The 15369-nt window shown below is 35.1% G+C and overlaps 1 protein-coding gene across 1 annotated transcript; it reads left to right on the plus strand.

Moving 5' to 3' along the window:
• The first annotated feature begins 904 nt into the window (after nt 1–904).
• On the plus strand, nt 905–14885 carry LOC142621803 (uncharacterized). Its single transcript, XM_075795169.1, has 9 exons — nt 905–1080; nt 6792–7132; nt 7211–7361; nt 7850–8190; nt 8264–8414; nt 8882–9222; nt 9294–9444; nt 13569–13909; nt 14242–14885. Exons 2-9 carry the CDS (start codon nt 6800–6802, stop codon nt 14758–14760), a joined length of 2328 nt encoding a protein of 775 aa, XP_075651284.1. The 5' UTR covers nt 905–1080; nt 6792–6799; the 3' UTR covers nt 14761–14885.
• The last annotated feature ends 484 nt before the right edge of the window (nt 14886–15369 follow it).

Below are 15369 nucleotides of genomic sequence, written 5' to 3' on the forward strand. Positions count from 1 at the left end.
TATGAGCACTTAACTGCAAGCCACCTAACTTTTTTGGCAATGATATAATGAGTGAACTTTAAATTGTGTAAACTTAAATAATGTTTATGGAGTGTGGGGGTAATGGCCGGGGTTTAAGTCTCCGGGAAGAAGTTTCACACACTTATACACTTAGATTAGGCTAGAATAGAAATTCTATTTTGTATATAAAAAAAAAATCTATGTATTATTTAACTTTTATTTTTGAGTATTTTGTTATTTTTGACATTTAGTATTTTTTTTGTTCATTTATTATTATTATTAATTTTTTACATGCGAAAAATACATATCAACCGGTAACCTGATCCAACACGCCTGCAACCCATTTATTAGGACCTGAATCCAATTAATTCAACTCGACCCAACCCATTTGCTAGGTCTAAAGGACGGTGACAGCAAATGAAAACTTACAATACCAAAATGACAAAAAATAAAACTTGTAAGATCAAATTGATAGTCAACCAAACTTAAATGGTGTAATTTGTGTGGGTTCCAATTAGTTCAGGTGGTAAAGTCTCTGATGGTTGTATAAAAGATCTGAGGTTTAATTCCCGTCTACACCAAAAACTGATTGATATCTTGGTCTGATAATAAAGAGTAATTATCAAAAGCGGACAACATAAGTTGAAACTCTCTCTCAAAAAAAAAAAATATTGGTGTAATTTGTAATGATTTTTTTTCCCTGTCGTAAAATACTTTTTTCTCCTTCTTTTTTGGTTTTTCATTTCCCCGCGTGAGTTGGGCTAATCTGAGCTATGGGCAGCCCATACAATGCAATGATAAGCACTTAAAAAGTTGTGAATGAGGTGGGCTTGTTTCACACGACGCAGCCCACTCCATTTGAAGCTCTAGATCTACATAGTAGCGCGTGAACAGAAACACACATGACACAAGTACGATACAATACACAGAGGCTTTCCTCTCTCTGTGACCAAACAGCTGGTTCGTTTTGCTCTTATTCCGGATTAGGGTTAAAACTCTTCACAATCACAGACTCTCTTAGCTAAGCCGCGCCAACTCTCTCTCTCTCTCTCTCTCTCTCTCAGTACTCAGTACAAACAGGTAAAAATCTCTTACCGTTTGTTTCACAATTATTTAACAACCTCAAAATTTCATGTTTCTCTGTCTTGCTTTCATTTTCATGGTACTACTTTGTTGTGTTTGGCATTGCTTTCTTTTGTTTTTGTTTTGGACAATGCCATTGTTTGTAGGAAAAGTTTGAATTGTCATCCTCGTACCTTCAAATTTTAATTGTGCTATTTCATGTTTGGACAAGTCTGATATCTAGGATAAGTAGATTTATTAATTGAGCTTGATTGAATTCTACAATTGAAACTTAATTGGTTATGGCGATCTTCTTGAAGCTGTGTTTTGAGCTTTTTTTCTTTTTTTTTTCTTTGAATTTTTTTGCTCATTGTTCTTTAAGCAATGAAATTTTGTGAAGTTCACACTGTGCTACTCTTTAGAATGAAGGTTTCAACTTTCAAACGGTCAAGAATTAGAGTAGTTTTTCTTTCACTGTGTGCTTGATTGAGTTTGACAAAACCTTTCGAATTCTAGCTGTTATTCTTTCTGGGTTCGTGCATTCATAATTTGGATGTACACTGCAGAGGTCTGAATAATCAATTTTAGGTTTGATGAATGTGCTATGTAGAAGCAAAATCTTAAATTTCCATTTTGGTTGGATTTTCAAAAAATGTCGATTGGCTTAAATTCGTAAGAAGCGTAGAAGATAAGGATTGGTTGGATTAAACTTAATTTCTTATTATTTGATCCGATCATGTTGAGATGTGAGGAATCAAAATTGTTAGCTCCTCCATTTTGTTTTCCATAAGAAACAGCAGAAGTCTTTAAAAACAAATCCGCTTATGTGCATTTTCTAGTCATGTATTCTGTTAGTAACAAAGCTTTATCTTTTCTGAATTCTCTTCATCCATTCACTGAAATGTCTCGTTGGTGGTGGTCCTGGTTATGGAAAACTTTAAACAAACCATCTTATATTGCACCTCTAGTCTTTTTTCCCTAGTTTCATTTCATGCTATGCGCCTATGCATGAAAATCGGTTTAATTTAATTTATTTTTATCTTTAAGCTATAGATGATAGTGATACATCATTTTTCAGATAATAATTAGTAAGGTATGTCATTCTGCCGCACCTACATGAACCTGCATTACTTTTCCCACATTATGACCTTATTAAGATGGTCATTTTGATTTACTTTTATAAGAGTATCCCAAAATATACTAACTATATGTGTTTGTGTGGGCACCCTAATGTGATTCACATAATTATATTAATAATTAGAATTCTGAAAGAATTATTAAATTTCTTAATATTCGTAGAGAAAGATTTTTCCATAGCATTAATTGTTATAAAATAAGCCTCTGACAATCTAAAATATAAAGACAGCATCAATGTAATTGATGAGGACATATCTTTTTGTGAAAGTAAGAAATCCTACTTGGTCTCTACTAATCCGACAGAGATTTGTTTGGAACTGGATATATATATATCCTTTTTAATAGGGTAAATCTACTGCTTGGCTCAAAAGGTAAATCAAGCTACTTGACGTTGGCTTGGAAAAAGGAACCATTCAAATAACCTGTTGCTTTGGCTCAAAAGCTAAACAATTCAATCCTCAAAAAATTTCTACTTGCCTAGATGTTTTATGTCTTGAAAATTCAAGCTAGTTGAGCTCTGAATAAGAAATTTTTCAATAACGTTCTTCAGACAATACCAATTTAACCCACCTACTAGGCTCATTTCCTGTACTATCTTTGTAGGTATAGCAGTCAACTACAAATAATAATGCATACCATCTCAATGATGAATAGTCAAATGTAAAGTAATAAATATGCTTTTGATTGGTACCATTATGTATGCGTATACAAGTTATTATTTTTATTAAATGAAGTTTTATTACTTAATGAAGCACATAATTGAAACAAAAAGAGCAAGGACCTTTTCTCTTGCTTGTGGTTGAGTCTGGTTTATTATGTTTTTGGTTTGTTGGGTTGCCTTCTTCTTTAGTTGTATTTGATATGGTTTAAAAGGAGTCTATTGTGATGTCTGACGTAAGAAAATCCTTGCTTAACAATGATGGCATGCCTAAATCAATTACCTTAAATAAATTAAATGGTTTTAAATTATTTAGTTTGGACACACGCTATGAACAACTTTCTATGTGTAAAACAAAATTGAAATATTTGACAAATGATCCTTCCCAATTTAGGCTTATGATTGGATTGAAGATTCTATTGTTATGGGATGATTTTGGCATAGTAAGTAATCCCATATTGTGACGACAGTCAAATTTTGTGGCTTTTCCAATTCTAGGACTCTTCTACACTTTTTTTTTTTTGCATCAGAGTAATGTTTTTCCGGTTTTTGAGATATTCGAGAAAAAATTGTCCATTACCTGTTTGGAAAATCATTGGTTGAATACTACAGTACCCTTAATAATTTATGGAATCATTTATTGCAATATCAACCCCTTAAGCGATATTGCAATAAGCGATTGATTTGATTTGAAGCAACATGAGCGATATTGAGCTTAGATTCTGATCCACATGGTTTTAAAGATCAGATTCTTTCTAGTGAAACCCTCACTTCAGCTGCCAATGTTTATTCTCATTATTGTGCTCATGCTTAGGCCAAGGTTCTATTAAGACAACCTTAGAGTCTTTTGCTTTAGTTTTTAGCATTGGAGGTTGTAGTAGCTTCTAGTGGTAATGGTCATAAAGGTGGATGTGGTGACAAGAAGTGATCATTATGGTGGTATGAATCATACTAAACCTTATTGTTGGGTGAAATACAACAAGACAGAGTACGTGCATCAGGTTATAGATGGTGTTAAATAATCACAGTTTACTTCTGTTCTAGTTGGGCATACGGCTCCTAGCACTGGTATCATGATGCACTCACTTCTCAACTTTGCAAACTCATTCAGAAATTGAGTACTGCTCTCCCTTCTTACAGTGTTACATTAGCTATTTCAAATAATGCAGCCCAATCTTCTCCACTGTGGGTTATTGACTCCAGCGCGAACAAACATCTATATGATATATTGTCTCTCTCTTTTACTTCTTCTTTTTCATCCTGTTAAACACAATATTGGTTTAACTAATGGTTCATCTCAACCTGTCCTTGGGAAAGGTGTTCTTCATTCTACAAGACATTATCTCTAGTCTCAATGCCCCTGAATTTTCTTCAATTTGCTTTTGTTAGTCAATTGACGAAAGCCTTACACTGGTCTTTAAACATTGATCCTACTTCCTGTGTCTTTCAGAACCTCAAGACCAGGGAGATGATTGGTTCGGGGCTTGAGAAGGATGGCATTTAGTTCTGGATCCTGATGGCTTGTTCTCCCTTACTCTTTCAGCTTTGAGTGCTACCATGTCTCCTTTCCAATGGAAATTTTCGTATGGGTCACCTGTCATCGACCAAACTAAAGTTTGTGACTTCTTTATTGAGTCACGTGTCTAGTCTTGAATGTGAAGCATCTGACTTAGGAAAACATCATTTTAGTTCCTTTTTGAGTGGTAGTTATAGTCATCAGTTTGAGTCATTTAATGTAGTTTGCATTTGCACTAGCATATGGAGTCCTTCCCTCACTACCATTTTGAATGGATTCCTTTATTATATTTCTTGATAATTTTTCTCATATGACATGGTTATTTTTTATTAAGGAAAGATCTAAGTTACCTTATATTGTCAATAAATTCTATTATGATATCCTTGTTCAATTTAATAAGCACATTAAGGATTTGGAACGTTCAGAGGCGCAGCTCAAAGAATTGTTTGCTGGGACTTTGTTTGACTGTTCTCATTCTGGGGGACTCACTTCTAGTGATTCCATTCCATTGTTCATAGATTCTTTATTTTCTTGTATATAATCTCTTTTTTGTTGTTTTCCTGTACATATTTTTTATTCTGCTTCATTTTTTTCAAATGAAGTAGTACTTTCATTTAATATGACTTTTTCTTACTTATCAAAATTTTTTATAAGCGCATTAAGATTCTTTGCTTTGATAATGCCTAAGAATATACACAATCTTTTATTAACTCTTTTTGTGTTGACTGTGGTATTGTTCATCAAACCAGTTGTGCACACAACTCTCATCAAATTGGAGGAGTTAAAAAAAAAAGCATCTTCGTTTATTAGACATTGCCTGTACCTTGTTGGTCAATATTTATGGGGTGATCTTGTTCTCACAGCATGTCATCTCTTTAATTGATAAACTTTCCCCTTGGTCTCACAAGCATGTTTTCCTTGGATACTTTCGTACTCAAAAGGGCTATTGGTGTTATAGTCCTAAGTCTTGACCTTACTTTGTGAATGCTGATGATACACTTTTTTAATCCTCCTTTTTCTCATTGGGCCAGAATTTGTCTGCCAATCTCATCTTTAGTTGTGAGGGGAGTTTTCCATACCTTCTCCTACTCTTCATTTTGTTGTTTGTCATATCTTGCATTATTTGAAAGGAGCTCCTAGGTGTAGACCATTGTACAGACCTTTTAATTCCCCCGTCTATTACTGGTTTAAGTGATGCTGACTGCTCTGATAGGTGGTTCACCCCTGGTTATGGTACCTTTGTTAGAAGCAATCTAGTTACATAATGCAGTAAAAAGAAAAATGCTGTTGCCCTGCTAGTGCTAAAGTTAATATAAAGCTACTGCTCATACTTCTTTTGAATTGTTCTGTGTTTGGTCTCTCCTTTGAGGTGATGTTGTTCCTCTTCCTATGGAGAAAGATTATGATAATCAGAATGATATATATTTTTTGATAAGTAATCAGAATGATATCATTATTGCTAACAATACAGTTTTCTATTAGTATGCCAAATATATCAAGGTTGATTTCCATTTTATTCAATTTATTGATGAGGAAACAAACTGTCAACCCCCCCCCCCCCCAACAGAAATGTTAGCTTGAATGATTAGCTTAGTGATGTCTTGAGAAAGTCGTTAGCTTGTGCCTTCTTCTAGCGATTGTCTTCCAAGATGGACTTGTTTGATCTATTGGCATTATTGGTTATAATGGGGTTGTTATTGTACTTATCAAAAAAGTAATTGGGTTGCTATTGTATTAGCTTAACAGTATTCTTGAAATCATGCCATATTACTCTAATATAAATATATGCCTATTTTCTAGTCTTTCTCCTCTTTGAGTATTCTCTCCTCTTCTGAAGTTTACAACTCAACTGATGTCTTGTCCAGCTCTCCTCTCCTCCAATTATTAGATGATATGAAAATTTTTCAATCTATTAATTTATTAACCATGAAAAAACAACTGTACTACATGCATCTTTGTTAAGATTAAGGTTGTTTTGCTTATTGTCTTGGGGCTTTATAGTTTGTATTTTTTATGGTGTTAATGGTAGAATTTTTAAGTTAAAAATCCAACCAAGTCTCATTATTTGTATCTTTTTGACTGAATGCTACCACAACTTTGTTTTAAACTTTTAATTGCAAGACATGAGCATTAGAATTCTGTAGAAAAGTCACATTTACTGCATTATGACCCTTATTGCAGATTTGTCCTTTTCCTTACTCTTTAGCTATTCAAAAGAAATAAGGTCGTACCGAATGCACAAAACTCCCACTTTTATAGGATTTGAGAGAGGTGATTAGTAGGCAGTCTTAACCCCATTTTTTTCTGTTGAAAGACAACAAATTCCCGGTCTTGAACTTGCAACATGCCGCTTTGGGTGAAAGACACTTCCACTTTAGCTATCCAAACAAAATGATTAATAATATTTGCAATTTTTAGGGGACAGAATGGGTAGCCAAACTGCTACAAGCAATGATCGATCAAGGACATATTGGACACCAACAATGGAACGGTATTTTATTGACCTTATGTTAGAGCAGATGAATAAAGGCAATCGGATTGGCCATACTTTCAACAAGAAGGCATGGACGGACATGCTCAGTGTGTTCAATACAAAATTTGGATCTCAATATGACAAAGATGTTCTAAAAAGTCGTTATACAAATATGTGGAAGCAATTCAATGATATAAAGAATCTTCTTAGTCAAAGTGGATTTTGTTGGGATGAAACTCAACAGATGGTGGTAGCTGATGATTATGTCTGGGATGCTTACATTAAGGTACATTACTTTTTTATATTTATTCATATCGTAAAAGCATCTATGCCATTACTGTTTAATAACATGAAGTAACTGCAGGCTTACCCTGATGCCCGAACGTACAAAACTAAACCAGTGCATAATTTTAATGATTTGTGCTTGATATATGGGTATACAACTGCTGATGGAAGATACAGCCGATCAAGTCATGATCTAGACGTTGATGAAGAAATGCAAGGAGTGAATATGGGTATGTATCCTTTTTCTGCCACAGAGGGTTGGCTTTGGGACTGAATATGATCTCTTATTGATATTCTGTTTATAGACTGGTTATATAATGTTTATATTTATTTAATATTAAGATTTTACGCATATGGTCAAGAAGAAAAAATCAGGAAGAAGCTCTGAGCTCCTCACAACGTATTCATGGTTTATGAAATTTATTCACAAGATAGGGAATGATTAGGAGGCAGATAGAATTCAGCCTTACATTCTTCAAATGGTAAATGTTCCAAATAATTCCTACAAAAAAATTGCAGCTTAGGGGCCGTGTTATTTTGTTTTGAAAATATGACCTTTCTTAGTGGACCAATGAACATGAGTTGCAATTAAATTCTAAATATATAGTTTGACTGCTATCATGATGGTTAGCTTTCTAGAATGTACTTCATAGTGAAGAAAGATGTACATCCAGTAATATGAGATGACTGTGTTCACCTATATGTTCCTCAATTGTAGGTGATGGAATGGGTGGCCTTGCGCCTTCAAGCAATGAGCGTGGAAGGACCGACTGGACTCCAGCAATGGACCAATTTTTCATTGAGCTTATGCTGGACCAAGTAAAAAGAGGGAATAAGACTGAAAATACTTTCAATAAACAAGCGTGGAATGATATGCTTGCTTCATTCAATGAAAAATTTGGTCCACAACATGGCAAAAGGGTTTTAAGGCATCGATACAAGAAATTGTGGAAGTACTATAGTGACATAACAATTCTTCTTAAACAAAATGGCTTTTCTTGGGATGAAACACAACAAATGGTTGCAGCTGATGATGATGTTTGGGATGCATATCTCAAGGTACATAGTTATAAATAATTTGTCATTCCTGTTTTTTGGGGGGCATATTTTATTTACTAACATAGATTTGCAGGCACACCCGCATGCACGGACATATAGAACAAAAACCCTTCCAAACTACTATGATTTGCTCCTAATATACGGAAGTCAAATTGATAATGCGATTCACTGTGATTTACATCAGAACAAAAATGTTGAAGACGACATCTCAGAAAGAAAGGCCGGTGAGTTACACTTACTATATCTACCAAGCTAAGATTAATTTGCTTGACTTTTACAATCAAAAGATTTAATGGGGTCTTGCTTTACACTGTCATGGAAAGTCTATTGAGACTTTGATCAAGTGGAAAATAGATAAATGGGAATCCCAGCAGTAGTTATTTACTTATCTATGCTTTAATTATTTAATAACTTATACTTTTAAGTGAAAAATAGTAATTGGTCCTCTGGCTTCCGTATCAAATCTCTTGGATGCAGTTAAATGAGCAATTCTCAAGGCCATAAATCATAGCAAGATTTTCTTGTAACTTCTTTTATTGGCCAATGAGTTACAGGGTTATGAACATGGTAAAGTATTTGGAAGATGTTTAGAAAATCTAGTTACATAAGAACTGCATTTTATTCACGTGAGATGCTTTGAAGTACTTGTCAGTCATTGTATGCTTCTATAACTAAATATTTATGACTGTAGGTGAAGGAAAAGGGGGGCAGAACCCTACTTTTGGTGATCGTACAAGAACATATTGGACACCACCAATGGACCGTTATCTTATTGACTTGTTACTAGAACAGGTTCATAGAGGAAACAAACTTGGGCAGACTTTCATAACCCAGGCGTGGATTGACATGGTTACATCTTTCAATGCAAAATTCAATTCTCACCATGACAAAGATGTTCTGAAGAATAGGTACAAACATTTAAAGAGGCAGTACAATGACGTAAAGATTCTTCTTCAGCTGAGTGGGTTTTCATGGGATGAAACAAGAGAAATGGTTACAGCTGATGATCATGTTTGGGATGCTTATACCAAGGTTAACTACTCTGTATTTTATTTCTGGTTGGTTTGTTCTGCCCTTATGCTGCTTACATATAGTGCTTGCAGGAACATCCTGATGCTCGATCATATAGAGTGAAAACTCTTCCAAGCTATCACAAATTGTGTGTGATATTTGGAGAAGAACATGCTGATGGTAGATACAGCCGTTTGGCACGCAATGCAGACCCCAGTGGTGAATTACCTGTTTCAATGACTGGTATGCATTTTCCTGTTCCTCCTGATAGTGGGCAGTGACCAAAAGTTTTATCTTGGGTCATGAATTTGGTATGCAAAGTGTGAGTTCTGTTGCGTCTTAAATCAAATTATATGATGCTGCTTTTTGTTGCTGGGGATTAAATTCAACAAATAGTTACTCTAATGTGGGGATTCAATTTTAGGTTTAGTCTTAAAATATGTTGTATTTACAACATTTAGTTGATTGTAGTGAACTAAATTAACTTCAGAACAACCCCCCCACCCCCCCCCCCCCCTGAAAAAAAGGGAAAAAGAATTACTTGATAGAACATTGGGCATGATCATAATGAACAAGTAGTACAAGCAACTCTTCCTTTAAGATGATTTGTTCTTGATATGATGTGCTAGGACTATAAAGCATAGCCATTCATGTATTTTTTTTTTGGATAAGTAACGTAAAAATATTATTAATAAAAGAAAAAGTGCCAAACCGAGTACATTGGGATGTACTATGGGGGCACAAATCAGTACAACGGTCAAGAAAAATGGAAAGGGAAGAACAAGAAAAATGAGAAAAGACCACACTCCATTCAAAGAGAGTGTGCAAGAAAAAAGACTTAATTCCATAGATGTTGACAATGCAATAGTGTAAACATCAGTCAGTTCCCTTCACTTTGTGGGGTTTTCTTTCCTAATATTTGCCCATGAACACATTCACCAAAAGCACAAACAACAACAATATATAATAATCGACTTGATGATTCAAGATAAATAATTTACTCTAGAAGTTCTTATGCAAACAAATTCAACAAAAAAAAAAAAAAAATTAGGACTAGTTTATTCCAAGTCGACGTTTAGGCTTGCTTAGAATCAAGCCCAAACAAGAAAGAGAAGACAAATTCTAAAAATTACTGTTTGGGGTTTCTCAGAATTAATTAAACTTGTCTTCATTAGAGTATAACACTGCAGTTATACAGTAGGACTAAATCCTAATCCTAATTGATTTGGGCAATGCTCAATTATTGAATTACAAAAATAGCCTTGACTCTAGGAAATTAAATAAAATACAAATCAACTAATTAGCTAATAAAATCCAAGGATGATGTAGGACAAATTGGAGAATTTGTACGTGTGGTTGTGGTGGGTTAAGGTTTTTGGGGGATTTGTGGATTTTGGGGTTTAGAACCTTTTAAGAAGGGTCAGGGTTCAAGAGGGAAAAAATACCAAATTGACGTAGGAGACTTGTGCAAGTAGGATTTAGAGTTGTTGAGGAAAGGGCTATGCAGTGTTGATAGGAAATTGAGGGACATGTGATGAGTTATTTGATGGCTATTTGATACAAGAAAGTATGTGGGGGATTTAGGGTTATGATAGGTAAAAGAAAGGGCTTGATTTGGGGTTGTTAGAAAGAAGAAAATGAAAGGTTTGTATGGTATTTGGGTCTGTATGAACAGTACCCCGTGAATCTTACCATAAGTAAGGGAAGAATAAGCGGAGAGAGAGAAAATATCACATGAAGGCCAACATGCCTCAATACTTAAAACACTCAATAATTTTTATTAATCAACTACATCTCTCAAAACACTCAATCATTTTTATTAATCAACTTTTGAATACATTGAGCACATATGTTTATAAAGACTCTTGTTCTAGTAGTATTAGGACTTCTTTTTTTTTTTTTGATAAATAACGTAAGAGTATTATTAATAATAATAAAGGAATTGCCAAGCCGAGTACATTAGGGATGTACTATGGATGCAGAAATCATAAAACAAGAGAACAACGGTCAAAAAAAATAGGAAAAGAAGAACAGGAAATATGAGAAAAAACCACACTCCATTCGAAGAGAGTGTGTAAGAAAAAAGACTTAATCTCCAACAAAGAACATTTGCAACCCTCAAAACTTCTAGCATTCATTTCTCGCCAAATGCACCAAATCAAGCAGTGAGGTACCAACTTCCAAACATCAATGTGACGATGTCGCGCAAACGTTCCTTGCCAAGCCTCAAACACCTCAAGAACAGTACGAGGCATAACCCACTGAATACCAAACAAGCAGAAAACCAAAGACCACAGCTCCCAAGCTATGGTGCAATGAAGTAGAAGATGGTCCACCGACTCCCCACACCTCTTACACATAAAGCACCAGTCAAGCACAATCACTTGTTTTTTACGAAGGTTGTCTGTTGTTAAGATCTTACCTAAGGAAGCAGACCAAGAAAAAAAAGCTACCCTTGGAGGAGCCTTCTATTGCCATATCATTTTCCATGGAAAGGAAACAAGATTATGAGGGTAGAAGGAACTGTAATAATCTCTAACCTCAAATCGTGTATTCCTTGCAGACTTCCAACAAACCTTATCTGGTCCAAACCCTCTCACTGACGAGGAGTAGACTAGCCCCATAAACCGATCAAAGGCTTCTTCTTCCCAATCTTGTGGAGGACGACGAAATAGCACATTCCAGTGAAACCTCCCAGCAGACCAACCCATAACTTCAGCCACTGAGGAGTCCTTGGACCTACTAAGACAATAAAGCTCCGGAAAGGCCTCTTGGAGAGTACAATCCCCACACCACACATGCTTCCAAAATTTCACTCTAGTACCTTCCCCCACATCATAAACAAGGAGTTTAGAGAAGTTCAACCAGCCACTTCTAATATATCTCCACAAGCTTACCCCATAAGGGCTTGTCACCTTCTCCACACAAGTAGTATTAGGACTTCTAGTTTGACTAGTAAACTAAAAACCTAATAAAAGATGAATTTGGACCCAAAGAAAATAAAACCTAAGATACTTAGGAACCTAGAAAATTCTAGACTCAACTAAAGTACCAAAATACTCCAAATTCGTTGGAATCACAAAAATTATAGATATGCCCAACCACAAAATTGATGATAACTAATATTTTAACCCTAAAAGACTCGTACTTAGACCTTTAAAACCACATGACTCTTACCTCAATTGGACTTCACATGTGGACCCCATAAAATGATTCTTGCCAAGAGATAGCTCAATTGACACTTCTGGTATTTCCAAGAGAGACATATAGGGTTCGGATCTCCCCTCTCCCATTGTAATTATCGAACCATCAAAATTAATTCTTGAATAGGTGAATTTGCAAAGTAATAGCAAATTAATTGTCTATGGCTGCATCAAAGGACCAATAGTATAAATACAATTGACTTCTAAAATTATATAAACTTCCCACAAACTCAAACTTTGAAGAATTGAACGAAAAATACTCTTTCACTTGAGACTTGCACCAACTTTTGGAGAACCTTTAGCAGTACAAAGAACAAAGAAACTTTGTGTTCCATCATATGGAATGATAGAATTAATGGTTGGAATCAGAGTTTCAAATGATATAGCATTATTTTGATCCACATAAAGCATTTCTACTTCATGCACTATGAAGGGCTGATCAATAGGAATCGCCACCTAGAGTTGCTTGACAATTTTTCCAATGGGAAAATTTTATTATCAAAGCAAATTTGTCTCGATTGGAGTTCAATAGTGCACTTATATAGAGTTTAGACCATGATGAATAAAACTTAATCTGACTTGGAATAATTGAAGTATGAAAAGATTAAATAAAATACTAATAATCTAATTAGCTAATCAGACCTAAGATAAAATTCCTTTTGTCTGATATTAAAAATATAATTGGCTTCTAAAATTAAATAGCCTAAACAAAATATGGTTCCCTGCATCTTGTTCCCTTTTATTAGCCTAGGTGTGTGCCAGGACAATGTAGACAACAGGGAGCTGTGATATCATGCATTAATTTAGTAAGCTGATCGCGTTAGTGTTTGGTGTGATTATATTGTCTTGACTCTTTGAACTTGTTATTTGACAGTTGCCTAAAACTGAATTTTCTGAATTTGAAAAACAAAGTTGTCACCACTCACTAGTATCAGGAGAATCTTGTTGGAAAGTAAAACAAATAGGTCACTGACTTCTTTTTATTTCTTATTAAATTAAAAATTAAATGATGCATGAATGCTGGAGAAAGGATTTGTCTTAGATTTTCTGAAATTTAATGTAGAGTGAATTTGAGTGCATGCCATGGGAAGCAAATTTGTTTCATTTTTTCTGGACACTACTTAACAGACCTTTTGTGTACTCGTCATTTTCCTTAATTTGTAGGTGAGGGGACAAATGACCAATCAACTGCTGGTGATGTTGCTTTGGTGATAGATTGGATACCATCAATGAAGCTCTATTTTATTGACCTTATGGTAGACCATGTGCAGAGAGGCAATAAGGCTGATCATACATTCAATGAGCAAGCATGGGCTGATATGATAGAATCATTTAATGAAAAATTTGGACTAAAATTTAACAAAAATCTCCTAGAAGATCAGTATACATTCTTGATGAAACAGCATGGTGAAATCAGCAATCTTATCAATCATAGTGGTTTTACGTGGGATGAATCTCAACAAATGGTAACAGCTGACAATGATGTCTGGGAAGCTTATGTTAAGGTGCATCCCTCCCTCTGCTAATATTGTTATTTATTTTATTTACATAATTTGGCTTGTGGTTCATGGCAACTCCAACCCCCCCCCCCCCCCCCCCCCCCAAAAAAAATGAAAAAAGAGTAAAGGGAAAGTTTAGGATGTGAACTATTTAAGCTTTTCTCTTTTTGTGTGTGTGACAGCCATGCCTTCTGCATTATAGTTTATCATGTGAACTTTGTTATGAAATGATGGCAATGCATCCTGCATAATTGTATTGACTGTAGTCTGAATTGTTTGCCAAATATACGGCTTATTGATCCCATCGATCCTAAGGTGTTCATGCATGAATTTTGCAGGAATACCCAGATGCTGTTTCATACAGGGATAAAATCTTATGTAGGTATAGAGATCTATGTAAGGTCTTTGGAAATAAAGTGTCAGGTGAAAGATTCACTAATCACGGTCTGGTTATGGAAGCGGACATAACTGCCCAGGGAATAGAGATGGAGGGAACATCTAGAGATCAAGAATTTCCAACGAAGAATACTCATATGTCTGTTGATGAGAGAAAGCGGCCAAGTGAGGCCCCATTGGAATCACAACGTCCTAGAAAGGTACAAAAGACTGACAATAGAATGGAAGAAGCTCTTTCCGAGATTGCGGGTGTAGTCAAAAGATTGGTCAATAAGAAAGAGAATAAGAACTGTAAATTGATAGAAAGTGCAATTGATGCTCTCCAGGCAATACCAGACATAGATGATGAGCTTATGTTGGATGCTTGTGATCTTCTGGAAGATGAGAAAAAGGCAAAAACGTTTTTGGCATTGGATATCGCTTTGAGAAGGAAATGGTTACTAAGAAAGCTTCGACAGTAGTATTGTAGTGGCCCTGGTTTTTTGAGTGTTGCATACAATTGTCTCATTTGAGAAATTATTTTTTATTACTAGCTTAGATACTGTAATTTGTAAATATATCTGTTCAGGCCTCATTTTTCTGGCCACGTGGCAGCTCCCCAAATCCCCACAAAAAACTCTATTGTAGCAAGGCTAAAATGAATGGACTTAATATATATTAAAGAAAAAACAATGGCCTCAAAGTCCAAAAAGAAAAAGGAAAGCCCAAGAAAAACTGGGAATCAACCCAACAACAAAATGAGTTTTGCAACCGACATTCCTATTCCTTTATTTTATCTAGGATTTTATAAGTAAAAAAAAAAAAAAAAAAAGCTCTAAGTTGGGTTAAGTGACCCCCAAATCGAAGTGGGTTAAAAGACCCACAAACAAATTGGAGTTCACAATCGGTGACCTATATTTAAAGTTGGGTTAAATGAGCTGCAAATTTTAGGCTAAAAGACCTACAAATAAGTTGGACTCTACAATTTACAATCTGCACCTAAGTTGGGTTAAATCATAAAGGACCTGTAAAATTTTTCAGGCTAAATGACCCATATTCTCACCAAGATAAAATATTCATATCTTATTCAT

This window comes from Castanea sativa, chromosome 1, assembly GCF_040712315.1.
Source record: "Castanea sativa cultivar Marrone di Chiusa Pesio chromosome 1, ASM4071231v1".
Lineage (NCBI taxonomy): Eukaryota > Viridiplantae > Streptophyta > Magnoliopsida > Fagales > Fagaceae > Castanea > Castanea sativa.